Source organism: Chamaea fasciata, unplaced genomic scaffold (genome assembly GCF_029207755.1).
Source record: "Chamaea fasciata isolate MVZ Bird 193981 ecotype frontalis unplaced genomic scaffold, bChaFas1.0.hap1 SCAF_8, whole genome shotgun sequence".
Taxonomy (NCBI): domain Eukaryota; kingdom Metazoa; phylum Chordata; class Aves; order Passeriformes; family Sylviidae; genus Chamaea; species Chamaea fasciata.
The window spans coordinates 16,200,971-16,220,193 of record NW_027094093.1 but is presented as its reverse complement, the minus strand read 5'-3'; the positions used below and the strand labels follow the sequence as shown (position 1 = coordinate 16,220,193).

The following is a 19,223-nucleotide window of genomic DNA, read 5'->3' as shown; positions in this document are numbered from 1 at the left end:
AGTAATCGGGAAAAATGTCTCTAGTATTTCTCAAAGACCTTGTAAAAGTTCCTCTGGGACTACAGTGGATCATAGTGATGGACTTGGTAGTGTAAGGTTAATGGTAGGACACAGTGACCTTAAGTGTCTTGTCCAACTTAAATGATTCTATAATTCTAAATTTGAACCTCAGGAGATGTGCCAGACCAATAGGCCTGAAGCTCTGGTAGTCTTGCATGAGCACAATCTGTTCATAGATTAATCCATGGGTTGGACTACCTTCTGGTGGTGAAGACACTTTTCTCTTTTGAACAGCCATGGATACTCGTTCTTCTCTGGCAGTTTTCTTCTGTGCTTCTGGCACTTTAAAGATAGCAATTGTAAGAATAATAGCTTCTAAAAGAAATCACACACATTCTGAAATTCACATGAAAGAATTACGGACAATTGGAGCAAATAGCACACTATTTAAAAGAAAATACAATAAAGCACAACAATCACATGAGACATACAAATAACACATAGAAAAATAATGTATCTAATGTTAGAGTAATAGATATATAGACCAAAAAAAAAATGGAACAGAATAGTCACATATTGTGAAGTAAGATTGGAATGAAGATGAAAGCAAGAGGTAAATACTTTGTCTCTAAATTGTTCAGAAACTCAGTTAAACCACAGAACACCACACACACAGGGTACATGACAAAATCAAACATAAAAACAGCACAGAAACAGAGAACATATTTGTAAGTTAGAAACACTTCACTGAATACTGACAATATTATAAACATTGATAATAAATGTTCAAATTTTGTGTTCAATTTTTTTTTCACTGAGAAAATGTTGTCACTCAGCTTTGCAGGCATTTAAGGATCCAGAGTGATCAGTGAAATTAAATTTAGTAGCTAAAAAATGCAAAGAATGAAGCTGCGTGACTATTCTCTGTCACACTCAGCAGTATTTTGAAGGGGGAAAGTATTTTGAAAGTCTTTTTCATTTATAACCAAATCAGCAGACACAGATTTGATTAACTTGGCAGACTGTGAGTATCATGCACATGGATGTCTGATATTTAAAAGCCATATCTACTTCCAAAAGAACTTGTATACCTTTAGCTGGTGGAGCTGCCACTTTCTGTGAAATTGGAACAGGTACTTTGTCTTCTGGCACAGGCTTCTTGGGCACTGCTAGCAGTTATTAAAAAAAGGTTTATTGTAATAGATGTTAAATTAATCACAGTATATAAACATAAGCAGATGACAAAACACAAATCAGAGACTTGATATTTCTTCAAGTGAAAAAAGGAGAGCAAACACTGAACATTAAGATCTGTGTTAGATAACTAGACAGAAATACAAACAACTATCCTGAAATAAGATTTCTCTTGTGTAACTCTGAAAATTTATATACCTTTCTTTGGTGGAGCCACTTCTTTTTTAGCAACAGCAACTTTTTCTTCTGTGATAATTTTCCTGTGCACTTCAGTCACTTAAAAATAATGTGCAAGAATATTTAATTAATTTGAAATGAAGATATATGCTTCTTTTACTTATTCTGATTTAAAAAAAAATGCTAAGTGAACTTCAACAGCAGCAACAATAAGACACTGTTGAAGAACATCTTTTACATCCATAGCACCTAATGAGCAGAGTCAAAAGAAAGGGGAGATCTCTACAAAGGTTACAGATAGTAACAAACAAAACTGCATTTAAGTAAAATGCCTAAACACAAATACTGCAAGACCAAACTAAAAAATCTCCATGGTAATAATCTGTTTACCTTTGGTTGTTGGAGGTTCTTCAAATTCTGCCTCAAAAGTGGGCACCAATGCTTCTGCAGGTTCTTAAAAAAGATTGCATAACTTTAGAAAACTTGTTTGACTTCATCAGCAGGTATGAGACAGAAGATGAAATTACACATAAATAACATAACATATAAATCACATCAAGACAGAACAGGTCACAGGTGTCATTGCAGGCAAACAGACAAAACATGTTTAATGTTGAAGAAATTTGATACTGGAGATATATGTTGTGTCAACAATACAATCTCCAACCAAGGCATAAATGTTAAAGATGGAATGCAGCAAGAAAGCATTTTTTGCAACAGGAAAAAACCACTGATATACCTTTTGCTGGTGGAACCACCATTTTTTTAGACACAGGAACAGGTACTTTCTCTTTAGGAACTGGTTTCTTATGAACTTCAGGAACTTTAGAAAAATGAGCAAGATGAGAAAGAAGATGAGAAAGAATATTAAAGTGTAAAATTTGCAATTGCCTACTACATAATGCATTTTACTGAGTTAACACAAACAATAATTTTCAAAGGAAAAGGTGGGATTTGAGAATTCATCACTGTGAGAAGACACCATCTATGTCAACATGTACAAGCAAGACAGTAAGACAAACGTAATCCCTTTGAAGACACATCAACCAATTGAAGAACTGGTTTATACCTTTAACTCCTGGAGCTTCCTTAGGAGCAGCTGGGACTTTTGGCTCAGGGACAACTCTCCTGGGCTTCTCAGGCACTTTAAAAGATTACAATACATAGTTTTACATAGAGGAGTGGTATCACTATAGCACGAACACATACAAAAAATGCCGCAAATGGACATAAACATGTAGTGGAAACATAATGTTAAGAATGATGAAACAACTCATATGTTGTAGTGAAATAAACTTATACCTTTTTTGGGTAGAGCTTCCTCTCTTTTTGGAACTGTTACGGTCTCCTCTATGTAGTAAGACTCTTCTTCAGTCACTTTTAAAAAGAGTAAAATATAAAAAGACTTAATTTTAAGTATTTGACATATATTACTGTCTTTATGGCCCTTGAAATCAACAAAATATTTGTAAGACAAAAAATAAACAGTTTTCTTTATTGATAGACTCCTCTGGGATGTCAAAATCTACATTCAAGCTTCCTCTGAGGCTAATGGAAACACTCCAAGTGACTTAAATGGAATCTAGAGATTGAGCTCTCAGCTTGTATTTGTGTGGAATTTGAAAATGCTCCATTCCTCTGTCCACTAACTCACTAATGTTGAAATTTGTCCATTTTGAGAAACCTTCTTTCCAAATACTGAGAATATTTTTTGACTAAAGATGTCCCTGGAAAAATACATGGTGTCACTAGTCATAGAAACTGAGTCAGCCAGTGTTACTGTCCTTCCCAGTATTATGTGACCGCCTATAAACTTAGAGGTTTATAAAATATTGTTATTTTATAATGAAATTATCTGAGGAACCCAAGTGCATCGTGATATTCTGAGGAATATTTACTTTATCCAAGCAACCTGGTGGAAGAAGAACTTCCAACAGAGGATTTTTGTAAACGGAAGAAGTCCTGATAGAACTGATAGAACTCACTATCAAAGAGACAACTTATTATTTTCACAGTATTGAAACAGGATTAGTTACTCCACTTCTCAAAAGCAAGCAGGAGAAGCTGTAGACATTAAAATTAAATTTATAAGTTACAAAACTTATTTATATAGAAGTAATTTTTTCATTATGAATAGAGCAGCTATTAATCCAAGCTATTTGGTACAGACCAAAAATAACTTTTTTGCTTTTGCCTAGTGTTCCTGAATTGTTTTCATACCTTCAGAAATCTCTTCTCTGTGAATGGAAATAGATACTTCCTCTCTTTCTTCTTCAGACCATTCTTCAACTGTTGGCTCTTTAAGGAAAATTACTAGTTTTAGTATTTTTGGTGGACAGATAGATGGAAAGAGGGAAGAATTGATGGATAGAAAAGATGAAGACCAATTCTTAGAAGTTCTGTATGACAATGACAGATATGCATACAATCCAGAAAGTGCTGTGCACATACATATGTACGATTTGTTCTTAAGTATGTGGTTTGTCCCAGGTTCCCTATTGTGTGTTGTTGTATCTAATACCATTCACTGGTCAACTGTCAGTTCATCAGAATGCCTCAGCTCTCCAAATTCCCCCATCACAACAGCTCAAGTGAGGGAAACAAGAGTCAAAGAATTAGAGGTTTCTCCTTGATCCAACTGTATGAATGTGAGGAAAGGAAAAAATGAGATGGATAGGTCAAGAACTGAAAAGAAATCCTGGCATGTACTCATTTACAAAGGTGATTGTGTTAGGGAAAACCTCAACTAGTTCTGGAGAAAAATAGAAACTAACACTGAATGTATCCATAGGATGTGTATTTGCAAGTTCATATTTTAGATACATATGTTCCAAATCTTCTAAAAATTCATTTATGGTTTTTAAAGGAAGCTGCAAATTGTTTTGACTGGATAGTTATTAATGGGATATAAAAAAACAGGCAAAATTCTGATTTCAATTATCTTGAAGCAGTGAAGAATTATATTAACTTAAAACAACTGATCTCAATTTTCCCTGAGCAGGAGAATGTGAACTGAAAGCTGGTGAGAAGCTAACACTGCGGAAGGAAGCAGTATTTTGTCTTCAGGGCTACAGAGAGCTTTTAGTGGGTATGACAAATGGATGGTTACAGCCCTAATCTGTGGAGTCTAAAATGAACAATACATCCATATTTGCTCCTGCAAATTCATGACACCCTGATCCAAAGATCATTGAATTTGGTAGTAGAGTTTCTATTCCTGTCAATGTGGGGGGATACTGACATTCAAGACTTAAATTGTATATGGCACTTTAGGAGGCTTTTAACTGCTTGCAGTTCAACACAAATCTAATACAAGATAACTATCAAAAAATTTTAGTGTATTTTGATCTTGATATTAGAACAACAGAGTTGCAGACACAGCACAAGTTTCTCACTAGTGTCTGGTTATAGTGTACCTTCAGGTGATGGGATTTCCTCTGGAATGGCAACAGATATTCTTTCTTCTGTAATAAGGACTCTTTCTTCAAAAGTGGCTTTCTTCTGCACTTCAGGCACTTTGAAAGATAATGATATTAAATGTATGCTTTTCCAATTCCATTGTGAAAACATAGTGTTGAAATGCTAAATCTTGGTTTCCAAAGAAGGGTACTGAATACATAACATATAACAGAGACTCAATATTTAGAAAGAATATTATACAATTATTGCTGAAAAGATACAACACACTGTAATGATTCATTGTCTAAATCAGAACAGCAGAACTTATGGGGAAGCACAAATCAATGACTAATAACAGCACAGAACATATAAGCAGAAGCTGAGAAATAGCATATTCTTGTATTCTACTGGAAAGCATACCTTTAGCTGGAGGAGCCTCAATTTTTTTAGGAACAGCAGGAGATTCTTTTTCTTTAGGGACAGGTTTCTTAGGAACTGCAGGCACTTAAAAAAAGTATTTGTTTTAGAACATTTGAAGTAAAAACTGGCACATGCATCACGTAAGAGAAATGTGTTGTTGAGAAAGATTACACATGGACATGTTTTGCTTACCAAACATGACAGTTGACCAAATTGAAATAAATGTAATGTTCTAAAGATTACAGTAAATGATATTAAAGTGAGTTATATTATACTTTTTGCAGGGGGAGTTTCTACTTTAGGAATATATGGCACTTTTTTCTTCTGGAGACGGTTTTTAAGGTACTTCTGTCACTTCAAAGATATTAACAATTAATATAATTAGCTTGAATTAACAAGTTTTTTTAAGAATAAATCTACAGCACACCTATACACAAAACTGACACAAAAAATACATGTTAACATAGACAAAGTACCAGTAAAACCAGATTAACTTAGCAATCAAACCCAAAATTTGACATAAACAAGATGCTTAAGATAATAAGAAAAGAACATTATTTTCTTAAGTGTACCTTTAGGTATTGGAGCTTCCTCTCTTTTTGGAGCAGCTACCTTTTTCTCTGGGGGAGCTTTCTTAGGAACCTCCGGCACTTAAAAAAACCATAAAATATAAGATAACTGAATTCTAAATTTCAAAGATTTATTGAAGTATTATAGATTTCATTAATCCATTTGTAAGAATATCAAGACACACCACATAACACATTCATACACTTAACATAGAAAGATATATGACAAGAGCAACATACGTTAGATTAAAGCCAAAATCAAACCAGTTGCTGGGAGACTATCAAATGCTTTAAGACTGATTCCTTAACTGAGGAATGAGCTGCTCAAATATATTACCAGGTTTTAAAAAATATCATAGATGTACAGATAATTATACATAAAATATAAATTCTAACAGGAAAATAAAACTCAACAAGCAGTGTACACTCCATCAGTAAGTGTATCTTTGGCATGCAGATGTTCTGCTTTGGGAAAAGGAACATGTACTTTTTCTTCAGGCACAGTTTTCCTAGGCTATTCAAAAACCCTAAAGGTATTGAAATTACTCTAAGTAATCTTTCTAAGGCTTTTGAATGCCTTAGATGAGAACAGACATTCACATATAACACACAAAGATTGCATTTATCATATGTTTTGAGAACATAAGAGAAGTTAGGAAAAGAGGAAAATAGCACAGAACTGGTTAAAGCCCACATTCAAAAGACGCTGTACCTTTTGCTGGGGGAGCCACTTCCTTTTTAGCAACTGCAACTTTCTTTTCAGGAACAGGTTTCTTAGGGACTTCAGGCACTTTGGAAAACATTGTTAAAGAGATCTTTAGTTTTTGGAACGCCAATCCAGATTTGAGTAATCCAAGATTGTTTAATACAATGAACAGAGTGCTTTGACAAGGAGCTGAGCACTGCAACCAACACAATACAATGTACAGCCTTTTGGACAAATGTGGACAATACAGGAAAGACATTGTGATACAGTATAAAACTCCTATGTTAAAATCACTGCACTAGACCTTTCATTTTACTCTCTTGAAGTAAAAATACACTACACTTGCCTGCAAAAGCCACACAACTCAAATAGAGATAATAAGCACAAGATAGTTAAGAAAGAGGAGGGCCCAAGCTGTAAGCTAAGTTATAGCACAATTGAAAAACTGAACTTGTGCAACAGAGACAATGCAAAATCTAATAGTGCATAAGGAGATAGTGCAAAAACAAAGATACATAGAGAGTGAATTCCTAAATATATTCAAGAAAACATGAAAATATTACAAAGAAAGAAAATTTGTTTCGGCTTTGCTTCTTTCTGTTTTAACTTTTTTACAAGAGCAGTAGAAATACCTTTAGCTGATGGAGCTTCTGTTTTAGGGACAGGAACAGGCTTTCTTTCTTCTGGAACACGCCTCTTTGGTATCTCAGGCACTTTAAAAGATAGGTGGTAATCATTTAGGAGACAGTTAAAATAACTGGTAAACCACAGTAGGCTGCTCTTAACATGGTGTATAAGCAAACGCTAAATGTCAAAAACTATTCTGTTTTATCAAACAGATACAACAAAACCATCTCACAAAAAGCTATTAAGGATATATTTAAGGCAGTCATGAAGAAAAGTAAGATAGAAATGCAGTAAGGCTTGAAGCTTTGAGACCAGAGCTATAGAGAAATTGAAAGATCTCAGTTCTGATATGCTATCCTTTGGTAAACAGTGTTACAGACAGATAACGTGAAAGTTCAGGAAAATGGGGAAGATGTTGATGCAAAGACTTTATTCACCTTCAACGTGAGAGATCTCCAGCTCTGTAGAAATGACTTCTTCCTCCTCCTCAACTTCTCTATGTGCTACAATAGGAATTTTAAAGCTATTAAATGTTGAGATTGGAAATATCAATGTCCATAGTAAATCTGAGAAACTTTAAGAAGATATTATGTGTGTACAGTACACAATCATCACCAAAACCCATTTGTTAATATGTAAAATAATTTCATCCAGAAAATAAACAGCATGTGAAAATCTCACAATGAATTTCGATTCAAATTTAAACAAACAAACAAACAAACAAACATTTATTAGGCTCCCATCCCTAATTAAACTACCTTCAATGGGGTAAACAGCTTCAAAGAATCTTTCTTCAACTGTTTTCTCACGCTCTGTTGGCTCTTCAAAGAAAAGTATTTAAACAATATTAAGATAAAATATTTGAAATATTTCCATATATCAAGTTAAATAAAACTAAAGCTACATAACACAATGGACAAAAAAGCAAGGCATACTGAAAGACAAATGTATAATATGTCTAAATATGTAATATGCCATACATAAAAATAGGTCAAAAGGAAGTATAGTAGGACTGATAGATTGTTTTGATTTGGGTACACAGACTTTTGGTTTTGTACATACCTGTCACATCATATGAATACTCTTCTTCTCTGTGGACAGAAACTGACATCTTTTCTTCTGAAACAGTCCATGTTTCTACTGTTGGTACTTTAAAGACAGGATTTTGTTTTAGTACTTAATATTCTAGATCCACATTAGTGGTAGCCAGCATGTGAGTTTTTGTCAAATCTTTATCTGTATTGCGCATTTAAGTCTTAGACATATTTAGACAGTCAGTATTCCTATTCTAAAATACTGAACACAGAACAAGCACACGAGTATAATATTTAGTATTTGTTAAAGACCAAAGACACAGACACCTTTAACTCAAACATTTGAAACAAAATGCATGCACAGGCTTTTGGAAATAGTACATCAGAAGAATTCCAAAGGTGGTTCTTCAAAGATGTTTTTGGGCGTGGGGACACAATTATGCTCATTATGTAAGGATAGGCCAGCAAGCAGAATTGATGAAGAAAAAGCTGAGTCACACTGCATTGTGACCGTAGGATCTTTAAACAAACAAAAGGTTACCCACAAATAGGTTAAAAACAGGCTTTATGAAAAACAAAAGCATAATAGACATACTAATTAAACACTGAGAGTACTCACAGCATGACTACTACTATGGATCCAAATACATACATACAGGCCCACATATTCCAAAGAAGCACAGAAACACATTGGGTGCTGAAAAAAGTGTAAACTGCAATTCAAAGATGCTGATCTGTACCTTCTTTTTTCATAACTTTCTCCTCAACGACCATTGGTGTGGGTTTTGGTGGCAGAACTTTCTTGGTAACTGTTGGCATTATAATTTTGTTACTCAGTCAAACATTTAGCAAAGAGATCCAAATAACTCTACAGCTATCTATCAGTGATGTTGAAAATACAATAAACAAGACAAACAACCTAACTCAGAAGCTAAGTCAGGCTTCTTGGAATCACGCAAAGCAACATAAGGAATGTGTTTGTTTCTTCTTATTGCTATGTCCTAAAGGCACTCAGGACATTTAGCACACAGGTCATTTCCTGATACTTATTGAATTTCAGCTGACAGAATCCTGCTGCAGAAGGGGAAATGCTACACGAAAGAAAGTAGCTACTAAGAGAATAAGGGTGCATCTTTATTTTATAACCAAAGAATTAATGAAGGCATCTTGGTAGATGGAAATGGGTCAAAATGGAAATCTAAGCAAGATGGGGATTTCACATCTTCAGCTTTGAGTGAAACACACTATTTCACCCAGTGCAATTTGATATACACTTCCTTTCTTAAAGCATTGGTAGTTAGTATTTGCATTTAGTATTTTCCCCTAAAAAGCTTTTAATCTTCTTTTTAAAGAATTCAGCAAAAGCTTTTATTAGATGTTTCAAAGACTGAAAAATTTATCAGACCATGTTAAGAAAAGACAAAACATATGCAGATCAGCCAAGTAACAAAAGCCACAACTTTTATGGAAAGATGACATGAAGATAACTAAACAGTATTTACCCTCAGCCCTTTTGACTTTTTCTTCTGCAACCCTCTGAGTGGTTACCTCCACTTTTTCATCGACAGGTTTCTTGACAACTGCAAGTAATTCAGGTAGATATCATTGTTTAAGTAATCTTGCAAATTATTTTCTGGATACAAACCAGATAGAACTGGCCGGGATTTATTTAGGATGTTATAAACCTTGTGCATCCTGTGCTCTGTTCAATGCCTTGTTTACTGCTGGTGAACAGTGGTGGCAATGAGGCCCACCCTGCCCTGAGAGATATGCAGTGTACTAAGTGGAAAACACTTCCCAGAAGTGTTTAATTTCTTAAAAGCATTTAATTTCTTAAAAGTTAAACCCATGTCCAAGGCTAAAATACAGGGAGAAGGAAGGATAACTGGAGTTCAGTTTGATTTTACCATCAATTCTTGTTTTGATTCAACAACCTTTGAGCAGAGAGCTTAGAAATATGAGGTGGGAGAAGAGAAGGGGTTGCCATGACCCTTGCTCATCTCACTGTCCAGCATAAAGAGAATTTTCTTATTTCCAAGGACATGTGAATAACCAGCACCATTCAGCTTGAAGGAGATGCATGAGAGATCTTAACCTGCATGTTCCTGTTAGTTTTGTGGGAAAGTCATACCTTTTTGAACAGTTACTTCCTTCTTCTCTTTCTTTTCAGCTATAATGGCTGGTGGTTTTCTCTCAGGCACGGGTTTCTTAGGAACTTCTGTCACTTAAAAAAAAAATAACATCACTTAGTGATAAGAAGTATGTTCTCTAAAGGCTTTGTAGACAGAAAGGTATTAGTTATGCCATATCAAAAATTATGAATTTTAAAAACACACAGGGAGTTTTGGAGATCAAATTGTTGAAGTAAAATGTTTTGCTTATTTCCAAGTTTCATGTTTTCTCATCAGAGTCAAATTTTGTTCCTAGAGCCATACATGTTACTAATCCCCAAGACAGTTATAGCATGAGAGAAATTGCAAAATACAGCCATTAACATCAATCAATAAATGTGTAAACATTTAAGTAAATCAAGTTTATCTAGAGCACAAGAAAATGATAGAAGAAATATTCAAAAAACTAAAAATAACACATATCCTTACTACTAACTACTAACTCATATTAGGTGTTAAAGACCTGAAAAGTTCATTGGCAATGAAATTCTTATGTATTCATTCCTATCTGCATCCATACCTTGTGATATCTTGTGTTATAATCAAGTGTCACTTAAAATTTGCCAGCATATTATGGTTCCAGATATTTTAGCAAAAACAAAACCAAAAAAATGTTGCCTAGTTTAAAATGTTGGGGCCTTAATAATAAATATGAGAACAGAGAAGAAATAAAATGACACGATAATTCAAATACCTTCTTCGTGAATTATTCTTTTTTCTTCATAAGTCACTTCTCTTTTCTCATAAGCTTCTTCCCATTCCTCTTCCCCGTCATCATAGCCCTCTTCTTTGACATAATAGTCATGGTCTTCACCATAATCTTCTTCCCATTCTTCATAAATTTCTTTGGGCATTTCATGTATTTTCTTTTCTTCATATATCTCTTCTCTCCTTGCCATGGATGTTATTTTGATATCTTTAGGCTTCTCTGGTGGCACCTCAGGAACTTAAAATAAATAAATAGGTTTTTCATATCACAGTCTGGAATTTGCGAGGCATATTGGATGTTCACATTTAGTGAAATTATTTCACCCTCACAGGTAGTTTAAAGAAGGGACTATTTTTTAAGCAGTCACAATCAGCTAGGATTTTAAATGTGTGTTTTTAACATAAAGCCAGAAATCAAACAATTGTGATAGATTCAAGTTATTACTTCAAAACAAAACACCTTTTTTACCACAAGTAATTTTACTCTTTTAAAAAAGTGCTCAAACAAAGGAAAAAAGTTACCTTTAGGTGGTGGGACTTCTTCAGGAGCTTTTTTAACCACCTTTTGGGGGACTTTCTTTAATGGAACCTTTTTCTCTGCTTAAAAATAATAGTTTTAAAAAATTTAAATTAAAAACCCTCAAGAACCACTAAAAAACCAAACAAACAAAAATCCAAACCCAACTGTCATAACGAAACATGAACATAGTATTCAAATACTGTAAGGATTTTTACCTGGCTTTTTCTCCTCTGTCGATGGAACAAGAGGCAGAAGAATGGGTATAGGGGCAGCTTGTAGGAAAAATGAAATATTTAGAACAAAATTTAAGTTTGATATTTCCTTGTAAATGAATAAAAATTCTGGTTTGGGAAAATAGATTATATGATTTTATTGCAGCTGCATAATAAAAGCAAACATGGTGCTTATTCTGAGAGTTTACAGCAGCTGAATAAATATGAGTGGGAATCCCCAGTCTACCCTTAGGCTCATTGAACTGTGAATGTCCTCAGCTTTATTTTCATTGCTGTCATCACTTTCCTATCTTTGCTGATGGTAATTCATCTAAATATCAAATCTTTCCCTTCCTGCTGCCACTGCAAGCATTTACCAAATTATCCTGGAAATAAACCCAAGAAGTTTAAACTGCTGGTGTTTATAGTAAACTACTGGGTGTAACAGAAGTATAAATACTGTTTGTTGTCCCAAACCAGAGCCTGGGGAGAGACGGTTTGCCATAAACATGAAATCCTATGTACGACTTTAAAAGAATATTTTTTTTAAAGGCAGTAATTCAGACAGCTTGTCTAAAAGATATTTTTTTGTGGCAAAAAGAAGAAATGAAAATTAAAAGGGAACATATCAGAGAGGAAGATGGAAATAAAAGGAAGGTCTAATGAACAACTGACTGATAGGAAAACATGATAGAAAGGACTATTTTTCAGAGAATTAAATTAACTCCTACCACTACTTGTGTAGAGTTTTCACCTTCTACACAGAAAAGAAGCCTATCCAACTCAAGTCTTGCTCACAGGGACAATTAACTTGATCTTATTGCTGAGCTAATACTTTTCTCTGAGATTCCCACTGGCCTTCTGGTTCAATGCAGATATAGAACATGTATGGTTTATTACTCTACCTTCAGCTGGTTTTTGAGGTGGAACTGCAACCTTGGCATCAGGAACATCTAGAAAATCAAAATGTTTAACAGACTTCATAAATACTACCAATAAAAGAAATTCAGTGTGCTCTCCTCAAAAATAGTCCTTGATGGTGCTTAAATCTTTCTTATTGTAACATAAAAGAATCGTAGCTTGCTCCTCAAGTATAAGCTGGCCAACCAATAGAGAACTAATTGTACTAACCTTTTAGTTCAGCCAGCCCATGCAATGTTATATTTCTAAATAATTCTTGCAACATTGGTTCTTAAGGATCTTAAGAACATTCAAAAAAGAAGATTACTACATGTCACAAAGAGGTGATTTCTTACCTATTTTGCCTCCTTGGTTATTTTTTTTTCAGTTGCACAGAGAAGATACCATCTATTTTTTGGTACATCTTCATTCCATATTGTACTGAATAGGGTCCCTATTAATGTCACTAATTATGGATTTATCTCAGTATTCTTTGCCACTACTTACAAGAATAATAGTTCCACATGTCTGTGGATGAGGAATACTTTTTCAGGATGTAGATTATACTTACTCTAACCAGGAAAAAAATTATTTGAAAATAATTAAAAAGCAGAGAAATGCTTTAATTTTATGACATAGTATAGATAAGGTCTTGTACCAGTTTTGTTTGAGGACTTTACCTGGTGGCTTCAACTCCAGTTTGATTTCTGCAAAGGAATATTAGATTTCTTTTAGGACTATTGATTTTTCCAGAATCATGTTTCAAACAAACAAATTTGCACATGGTTTTGGCCACAAATTTGTTTAGAAAAGTTGCTAACCTTTAGTTACAAGATAGAGCTCTGCAGTGCTTCTTGCTTCTCCTCTTGGTTCAAGACGAGCAATTACAGAATACACACCTGCAGCAGCCAAAAATGTCCATATTTATATGCTTTTATAATTTAAAACAAGACAAAAAAAACCAGATAAAAATGGCACCAGCACAAATGTTTAATGCATTTTTACCTTCATCTTCTGCATTAACATTGTGAATAGTCATATAATGACAACGACCTTCACTTCTGAAGCTGTACTTGGGACTCTCTCTCAGTTCAGTGGGGCCTTTATACCATGTCACAACTGCATCATCAAAAGACACCTCGCACTCAAAGGTTGCAGACTGGTGCTCACTCACAACGATGTTCTGTATGCTCTTGGTGAACTGGATTGGTTCCGCTGTTTTTAGAAAGAAAAAATACATCAGTTGTTATGCACCACCATGGCATTTACTTTATCTGAATTCTTCTCATTGTTGTCATCAAAATAGCTAAATTTTAATGAGATAATAGCAATAGATCTTGAGAAAGTAGAGTGAGAAAAAGGGTTTCCATGTTCTATGAAGTTTTATGCGTAAGAATGAAGATTAGAAGACGTAAGAGTTCAACAATAACAAGATTGCTGTGCAGATACATTTTGTAAGAGAAGCCATTCAGGAAACTTAAAAAAAAAAGAGAATAATGAAGAAAAAGTCCAAGGAGCCCCAAAGAAAATAGAAGCTAGTACAACTCAGATTGCTTGTGGGTTATGGGACATTATTAATCATGGTTTAGTCAAGAATATGAAGTTACACAAGTATGCCACATGTTCAAAGAGAAAGAACAGCAAAAGTTCTTATTTAGTCCATTTCCAAGTTTTGGAATCTGTCTTTCAGAAATTATTTTTATTTTCATTTGTCCTGCTCATGAAACCTCTGGAAACTGTCTCTATTGTAAGAAAGAGATTCTATATCTCTACAAACCTTCAATGGCCAGATCTGCCGTTGTTTCTAGACTGTCAAGCTTGCAGGTGTACTGTCCCTCGTCTTCTGTTCTAACATCCTTGATGATGAGTTTGTGCACTTTGTCAGAGACTTGTGTTGAATATCTCCCTCCTATCTTAATGGGTCTCCCATTTCTATACCACTGAGACTTGGCATTTGGGATAGAGAACTGACACGTCAGTGTGCATGTTTTTCCTTCCTTGAAAGTGGTGTCATGAAGGTGCCGCTCAACTGCAGGTTCTATTAGCATGTTAAAACACACATTTTAACAGAGATCAGTGAGGGGAATAAATAAAGTGTAAACTAATTCAAATATATACTTCAGAAGTATGCTTACCAATCACAGTTAGTTTGGCACTGGCAATATGTGGTCCACATACTATTCTGAAATTTCCTTGATCTTCAGGCTGGCAGTTTCTAATTCTCAGTATGTGGCGATCACCTTCAATTCTAATTTCATATTTGTCATTGGAGTCCAGTTTCTGGGTTCCTTTGTACCATGACAGTTTAATTTCTGGATAGTTAATCTTAATCTCACATTCAAAGATAGCATCCTCATCTGCTAAAACCGTCTGATTTTCAATGTCTCTGATCAGAGTAATTGGCTGGAAAATATTAGTTTAAGTTAATTTCAAGCTCCCTGTAATAGGTTTGAATACTTCACAAATCAGTCCAAAAATGTTTTACCTCTGTTTGTGTGAGTCGTTGCTGAATAAAAGCTACAAGTTCATCAAACTCCTGATCTTCCCTTTGAGCTTTCTCTGTGAGCTCAATTTCCTATAAAATGCAGAATATACTTAAAGATTAAAGGATACTAAATGTCAAGCAGTCATGTTTATCCAACACAAAATTCATTCCTACATCAAATTTTATGTAACTATACTATAACCAGCATATCTTCCCATTCTAACAATTTCATTCAAGTTATGAAGACAGAACCCACTTAGCCAGAAGGCCCATTTATTCCTCTTGGATTTGAGCAAGCAAGAAATTGAGAACTGCTAGTAAAAGATCTAAAGAAGAACGAGAAATTCCTGCACACATCATGACTTCAGAGCTTCATAGTGTGGACACCACGTCTGTTTAAGGGAAGCTATTACTCCTAAGAGAGCCAATGCTGCAGTCACACTGTATCTTACCAATCTATGGCTTTCTTCTGCTTGGGTTTGCTTTAGTAACTCAAAGGCTTGCAGGAGGCCACGGAAATCTGTAATTCCGTACATGCGAGCGTATTTCTCATATTCTTTGGGATCTACATTTTTGAGAAGTTCCAAGATATCAATAGGTTGCTCTTCCTCTTCTTTTCTTTTTGTTGGAGTGCTATTCAAATCAATAACAGAAGTTAACTATGCAGCATTTCATTCCCAGAAAGCTGATTAATGAAATATTGAATCACCTCAGAGCTGTCCTGTTCAGTAGAATCCTTTAGCTTAGTCTAGTCAGGTGCTTTTATTTTTAAGTACAGTTATTCTTATTTAACGAGTATTTTAAAATTTTATCTTGTTCTGAGATGTATAATAAAAAAAGTTTCTTCTGTGGTGATAGAAATTTATCCATAAAAAATTACAAGATACCTTTTTAGTTTTGCCCTGAGATCCCCTTCAACAACTTCTTCTTTCTTTCTTTCTTCAACTTGCAGGTTTACACTCCTCTCAATTTCACCATGTTGGTTAAAAGCTACACATTTGTACATGCCAGAATCAGTTTTTATTGTGTCTTTTATTTCTAATTTGGCTTCATCTCCTCTCTGTTGGATTATAATGCGGCCACCCTGGTTGAGTTGCCTCCATTTTCCCTTCATCCACTTAACATTTGGAATCGGATCTCCTCCAACTTTTGCCATAAATGTTGCAACGGTCTCTGCAGAAAGATGCAAATGAGGAAGCTAAGTCTTTCCAGCTGTTTATGACAGAGTGACATCACCTCAAACAAAAGGTGTAGGCAAATAGAAGACATTGTACTGTTTTGAAAAGAGTCCTTACTTTCCATGACTTTGATACTCTGAGGCTCTGACACAAAATAAAGTTTGCCTTCCACTTCTGCTTTCTTAGCTGCTGGAGCAGCTGCTGGTTTTTCTAAAAAACAGAGTCAGAGAGTTATAACAGATGGCTTTATATAAAAGTTTAGGTTCATAGGCGATGGTGCTTCTGAAGGAATTGTAAAAAAGAAAATAATTTCGGAGATAAAACAAAATACTGTGCAAGAGGTAAAAATGCAAAATACTTTAAAATTGTTTTAAGCAACTTTCAGTTTACTTTCCAGATGAAACTGTCCATAATGGGACATATTGTGCTGTTCATTTACTTCTCTCAGGCCATTTATACTCTGCACGGCTGCAAATCCATAGGTAGATATGCAATTTAAAAGCCTCATTTTCTAAAACGGGTAAGTTTTTTGGTGAGGTTTTCTCTTTTCAGTGCATTTCTGGATATTATGCCCCAAAAGTTACTGGCAGATTTTATCACTGGTCTGTTAAATTCTCTTGTTTTTCTTTGACTTAGTTCTTAGCCTAGTGGCTAACTATGTCGTGGAAAAAACTATTTGTGCATACTGCTGGGCTCCTGTGTCCTTTATGCAATGGTAAAGCAAAGACTACACAGAAGGTCTCATGTTTAGACATTATTTACTTTCAGCTAAAAGGTCAAAATGTCTTAGAGCTGTAATAGTTTTAAAACAATTAGCCTCTAAGGCCACATGCTCTAATTCTTTCTGTATTTTCCTTTAATAAACACCACTTTTCACATGCTTTCCATAAAACATGCATGTCCAAATAATTTTGCCCATTTAGCTTGTATTTTTCTTAAATTTGGTATTTAGATTTAGAAAATAAATCCTTAATCTCTTCGGTAGAAATGCACTATCGATTTGACACTGATTTTTCAGCATTTATGTCACTATTGATATATAAAACATTGTTAAATACTCTGTTTTATCAGATTCTATGGTTTTACAAAAAACTAAAAGTAAATAATTGTTATTAGATTATTAACATTTTTGTTCCACAGAAAAAAAAAAAAAAAGTGGGATAGTTTTGGTTGACATTTTTGTCCTATGTCTTATTTTCCTCATGTTACTGTACCTTTGACTGTCACTTTAGATTTGCAAGAATCAGTGCCAGCTGCATTTGAAGCTTTGCATACATATTCTCCTGAATCTGATTTGGTAACTGCAGCAAGTTCTAGAAGAGCTACTCCATTAGCAAAGCTGAAGTGGCATCTGTCTGAAGCTCTTATTTCTCTTCCTGCCTTCAGCCACTGGATCCGGATTGGCTGCGATCCCTGGACATGACAGCTAAGCTGTACAATATCACCCTCCTCTGCTGCTGCTGGCTGGAGTGGCTGGTCAAAAACTGGAGGCTTTTTAGGTTCTGGAATATGAAAACACTTGAGTAAATGCTCAGGAAAGGATAATCAGGAACATAAGAGAAAGAGATACATGTAATTCCTAAGGAGGCAATGGCAAGGAATGGAGGATGATAAACAGAAGTCTGAGAATGTCAATCACAATGTTATAAAATGGAATAAATATATCAAGAGACCATGACAGCATATTTCCTATATAAACGTGCAAGAAATAGCTTTATCCCCTCATCAAGAACCTTTACAGGCAAAAAATTGTAAGAGAACTACAGCACCATTAGGCTGCAAAACTATCTAAAAATCTTTAAAGAAATTAACCTGCAATTTCCTGCAAGACTGTTATGATGAAGTGTCATGTTACCACAATGCAGTGTCAACACTGCCTAAGCTTAGATTTCATTGCACAACCCCCCTGTTACTCCAATAAAGGAGAATGATTAAAAATTCAACAGAAATTTCACAAATATTTCAATGTTCTCTTTAAATCAGTCATTGCAAATAGTGAAAAAGAACCTTTTCTTTGAAAGAACTAATCTGAAAAATGAAAGAACTAATCCGAAAAATAAAAGAACCTCTTGACTTTGTGGTTTATGTCCATCTTTGGACAAATCACTACTGTTAAGGTAAGTAAAACCAGCTCATAAGAGAGGAACTATATACTTGCAGCTAAATAAAACAAAGAAAAGCAAGACTTCAACCAACCTCTGATAACAACAGAAGATGTACTCAACACACTTCCTGCTTCATTGGACACTTTACAGGTATATAAGCCAGCATCTGATTGCTCTACTGTCTTTATATGTAAAAGCAAGGTATTGTTTTTGAAAGATATTTCACAGTGAGCACTTGAATGGACTTCCTGATTGTTTTTATACCAAGCAACAGTCAAAGGCTGAGAGCCAGAAACACGACCCTCAAGTTTAAGTTCATTCCCTTCTGTTTCTTCTACTGCTTCAGACAGTTTCTTAGTAAAAGTAGGAGGAGTTTTTCGTTCTGTAAAAAAAGAACATAAATTCCATGAATTTATCTTGAGATGAAAAATCCTAAAGGCAAGGCTTCAAGAAAAATTTGAACACTGGGGAATTGATATTTACTCTCATTTAAAGTGGATATATTTTTAAAGCGAAATTATGCTAAGATAAACAGCAGGAGTCTTGCTCTTACAGTCACTGTCACTGTATTTTCCTGTTTGAAAAAAAAATTCTCTTACACTGATTTAAGTCACACACCATTTAAATAACCCCAAGAGTTTCGTCAAGTTCTTAAGAAAGAAATGAGCCAGAGCCATTGAGAAAGTAGGCCAAAGAAAATGTTTTATTTCTCCTCCCACTGCTGTTAGTGACCCTTCTTAATTCCCTTAAAAGATTCATGGGTATGTCCAGATAGGTTCTCTCGGGCTACATCTCAAAAGTTTTCTCAAAGTTATCTT

The 19,223-nt window shown here is 34.7% G+C and overlaps 1 protein-coding gene across 1 annotated transcript in view; it reads right to left on the bottom strand.

The window, feature by feature from the left end:
- The window catches only part of TTN (titin), a 241,187-nt gene that overhangs the window by 140,145 nt on the left and 81,819 nt on the right, over nucleotides 1–19,223 (bottom strand). The window contains exons 94-127 of the mRNA XM_066189851.1: nucleotides 18,497–18,787; nucleotides 17,515–17,802; nucleotides 16,418–16,510; nucleotides 16,010–16,295; nucleotides 15,575–15,755; nucleotides 15,123–15,212; nucleotides 14,773–15,040; nucleotides 14,415–14,675; nucleotides 13,643–13,852; nucleotides 13,459–13,536; nucleotides 13,318–13,344; nucleotides 12,643–12,690; nucleotides 11,741–11,797; nucleotides 11,528–11,605; nucleotides 10,992–11,243; nucleotides 10,258–10,350; nucleotides 9,629–9,706; nucleotides 8,867–8,935; nucleotides 8,155–8,241; nucleotides 7,851–7,913; nucleotides 7,530–7,595; nucleotides 7,098–7,178; nucleotides 6,472–6,549; nucleotides 5,763–5,840; nucleotides 5,191–5,274; nucleotides 4,788–4,886; nucleotides 3,592–3,669; nucleotides 2,674–2,748; nucleotides 2,441–2,515; nucleotides 2,111–2,194; nucleotides 1,762–1,824; nucleotides 1,393–1,470; nucleotides 1,092–1,169; nucleotides 259–342 (exon numbers count right to left, since the gene is read on the bottom strand). Coding sequence (XP_066045948.1) covers nucleotides 259–342; nucleotides 1,092–1,169; nucleotides 1,393–1,470; nucleotides 1,762–1,824; nucleotides 2,111–2,194; nucleotides 2,441–2,515; nucleotides 2,674–2,748; nucleotides 3,592–3,669; nucleotides 4,788–4,886; nucleotides 5,191–5,274; nucleotides 5,763–5,840; nucleotides 6,472–6,549; nucleotides 7,098–7,178; nucleotides 7,530–7,595; nucleotides 7,851–7,913; nucleotides 8,155–8,241; nucleotides 8,867–8,935; nucleotides 9,629–9,706; nucleotides 10,258–10,350; nucleotides 10,992–11,243; nucleotides 11,528–11,605; nucleotides 11,741–11,797; nucleotides 12,643–12,690; nucleotides 13,318–13,344; nucleotides 13,459–13,536; nucleotides 13,643–13,852; nucleotides 14,415–14,675; nucleotides 14,773–15,040; nucleotides 15,123–15,212; nucleotides 15,575–15,755; nucleotides 16,010–16,295; nucleotides 16,418–16,510; nucleotides 17,515–17,802; nucleotides 18,497–18,787 — 3,999 coding nt within the window. The remainder of the gene's footprint in view (nucleotides 1–258; nucleotides 343–1,091; nucleotides 1,170–1,392; nucleotides 1,471–1,761; nucleotides 1,825–2,110; nucleotides 2,195–2,440; nucleotides 2,516–2,673; nucleotides 2,749–3,591; nucleotides 3,670–4,787; nucleotides 4,887–5,190; nucleotides 5,275–5,762; nucleotides 5,841–6,471; nucleotides 6,550–7,097; nucleotides 7,179–7,529; nucleotides 7,596–7,850; nucleotides 7,914–8,154; nucleotides 8,242–8,866; nucleotides 8,936–9,628; nucleotides 9,707–10,257; nucleotides 10,351–10,991; nucleotides 11,244–11,527; nucleotides 11,606–11,740; nucleotides 11,798–12,642; nucleotides 12,691–13,317; nucleotides 13,345–13,458; nucleotides 13,537–13,642; nucleotides 13,853–14,414; nucleotides 14,676–14,772; nucleotides 15,041–15,122; nucleotides 15,213–15,574; nucleotides 15,756–16,009; nucleotides 16,296–16,417; nucleotides 16,511–17,514; nucleotides 17,803–18,496; nucleotides 18,788–19,223) is intronic.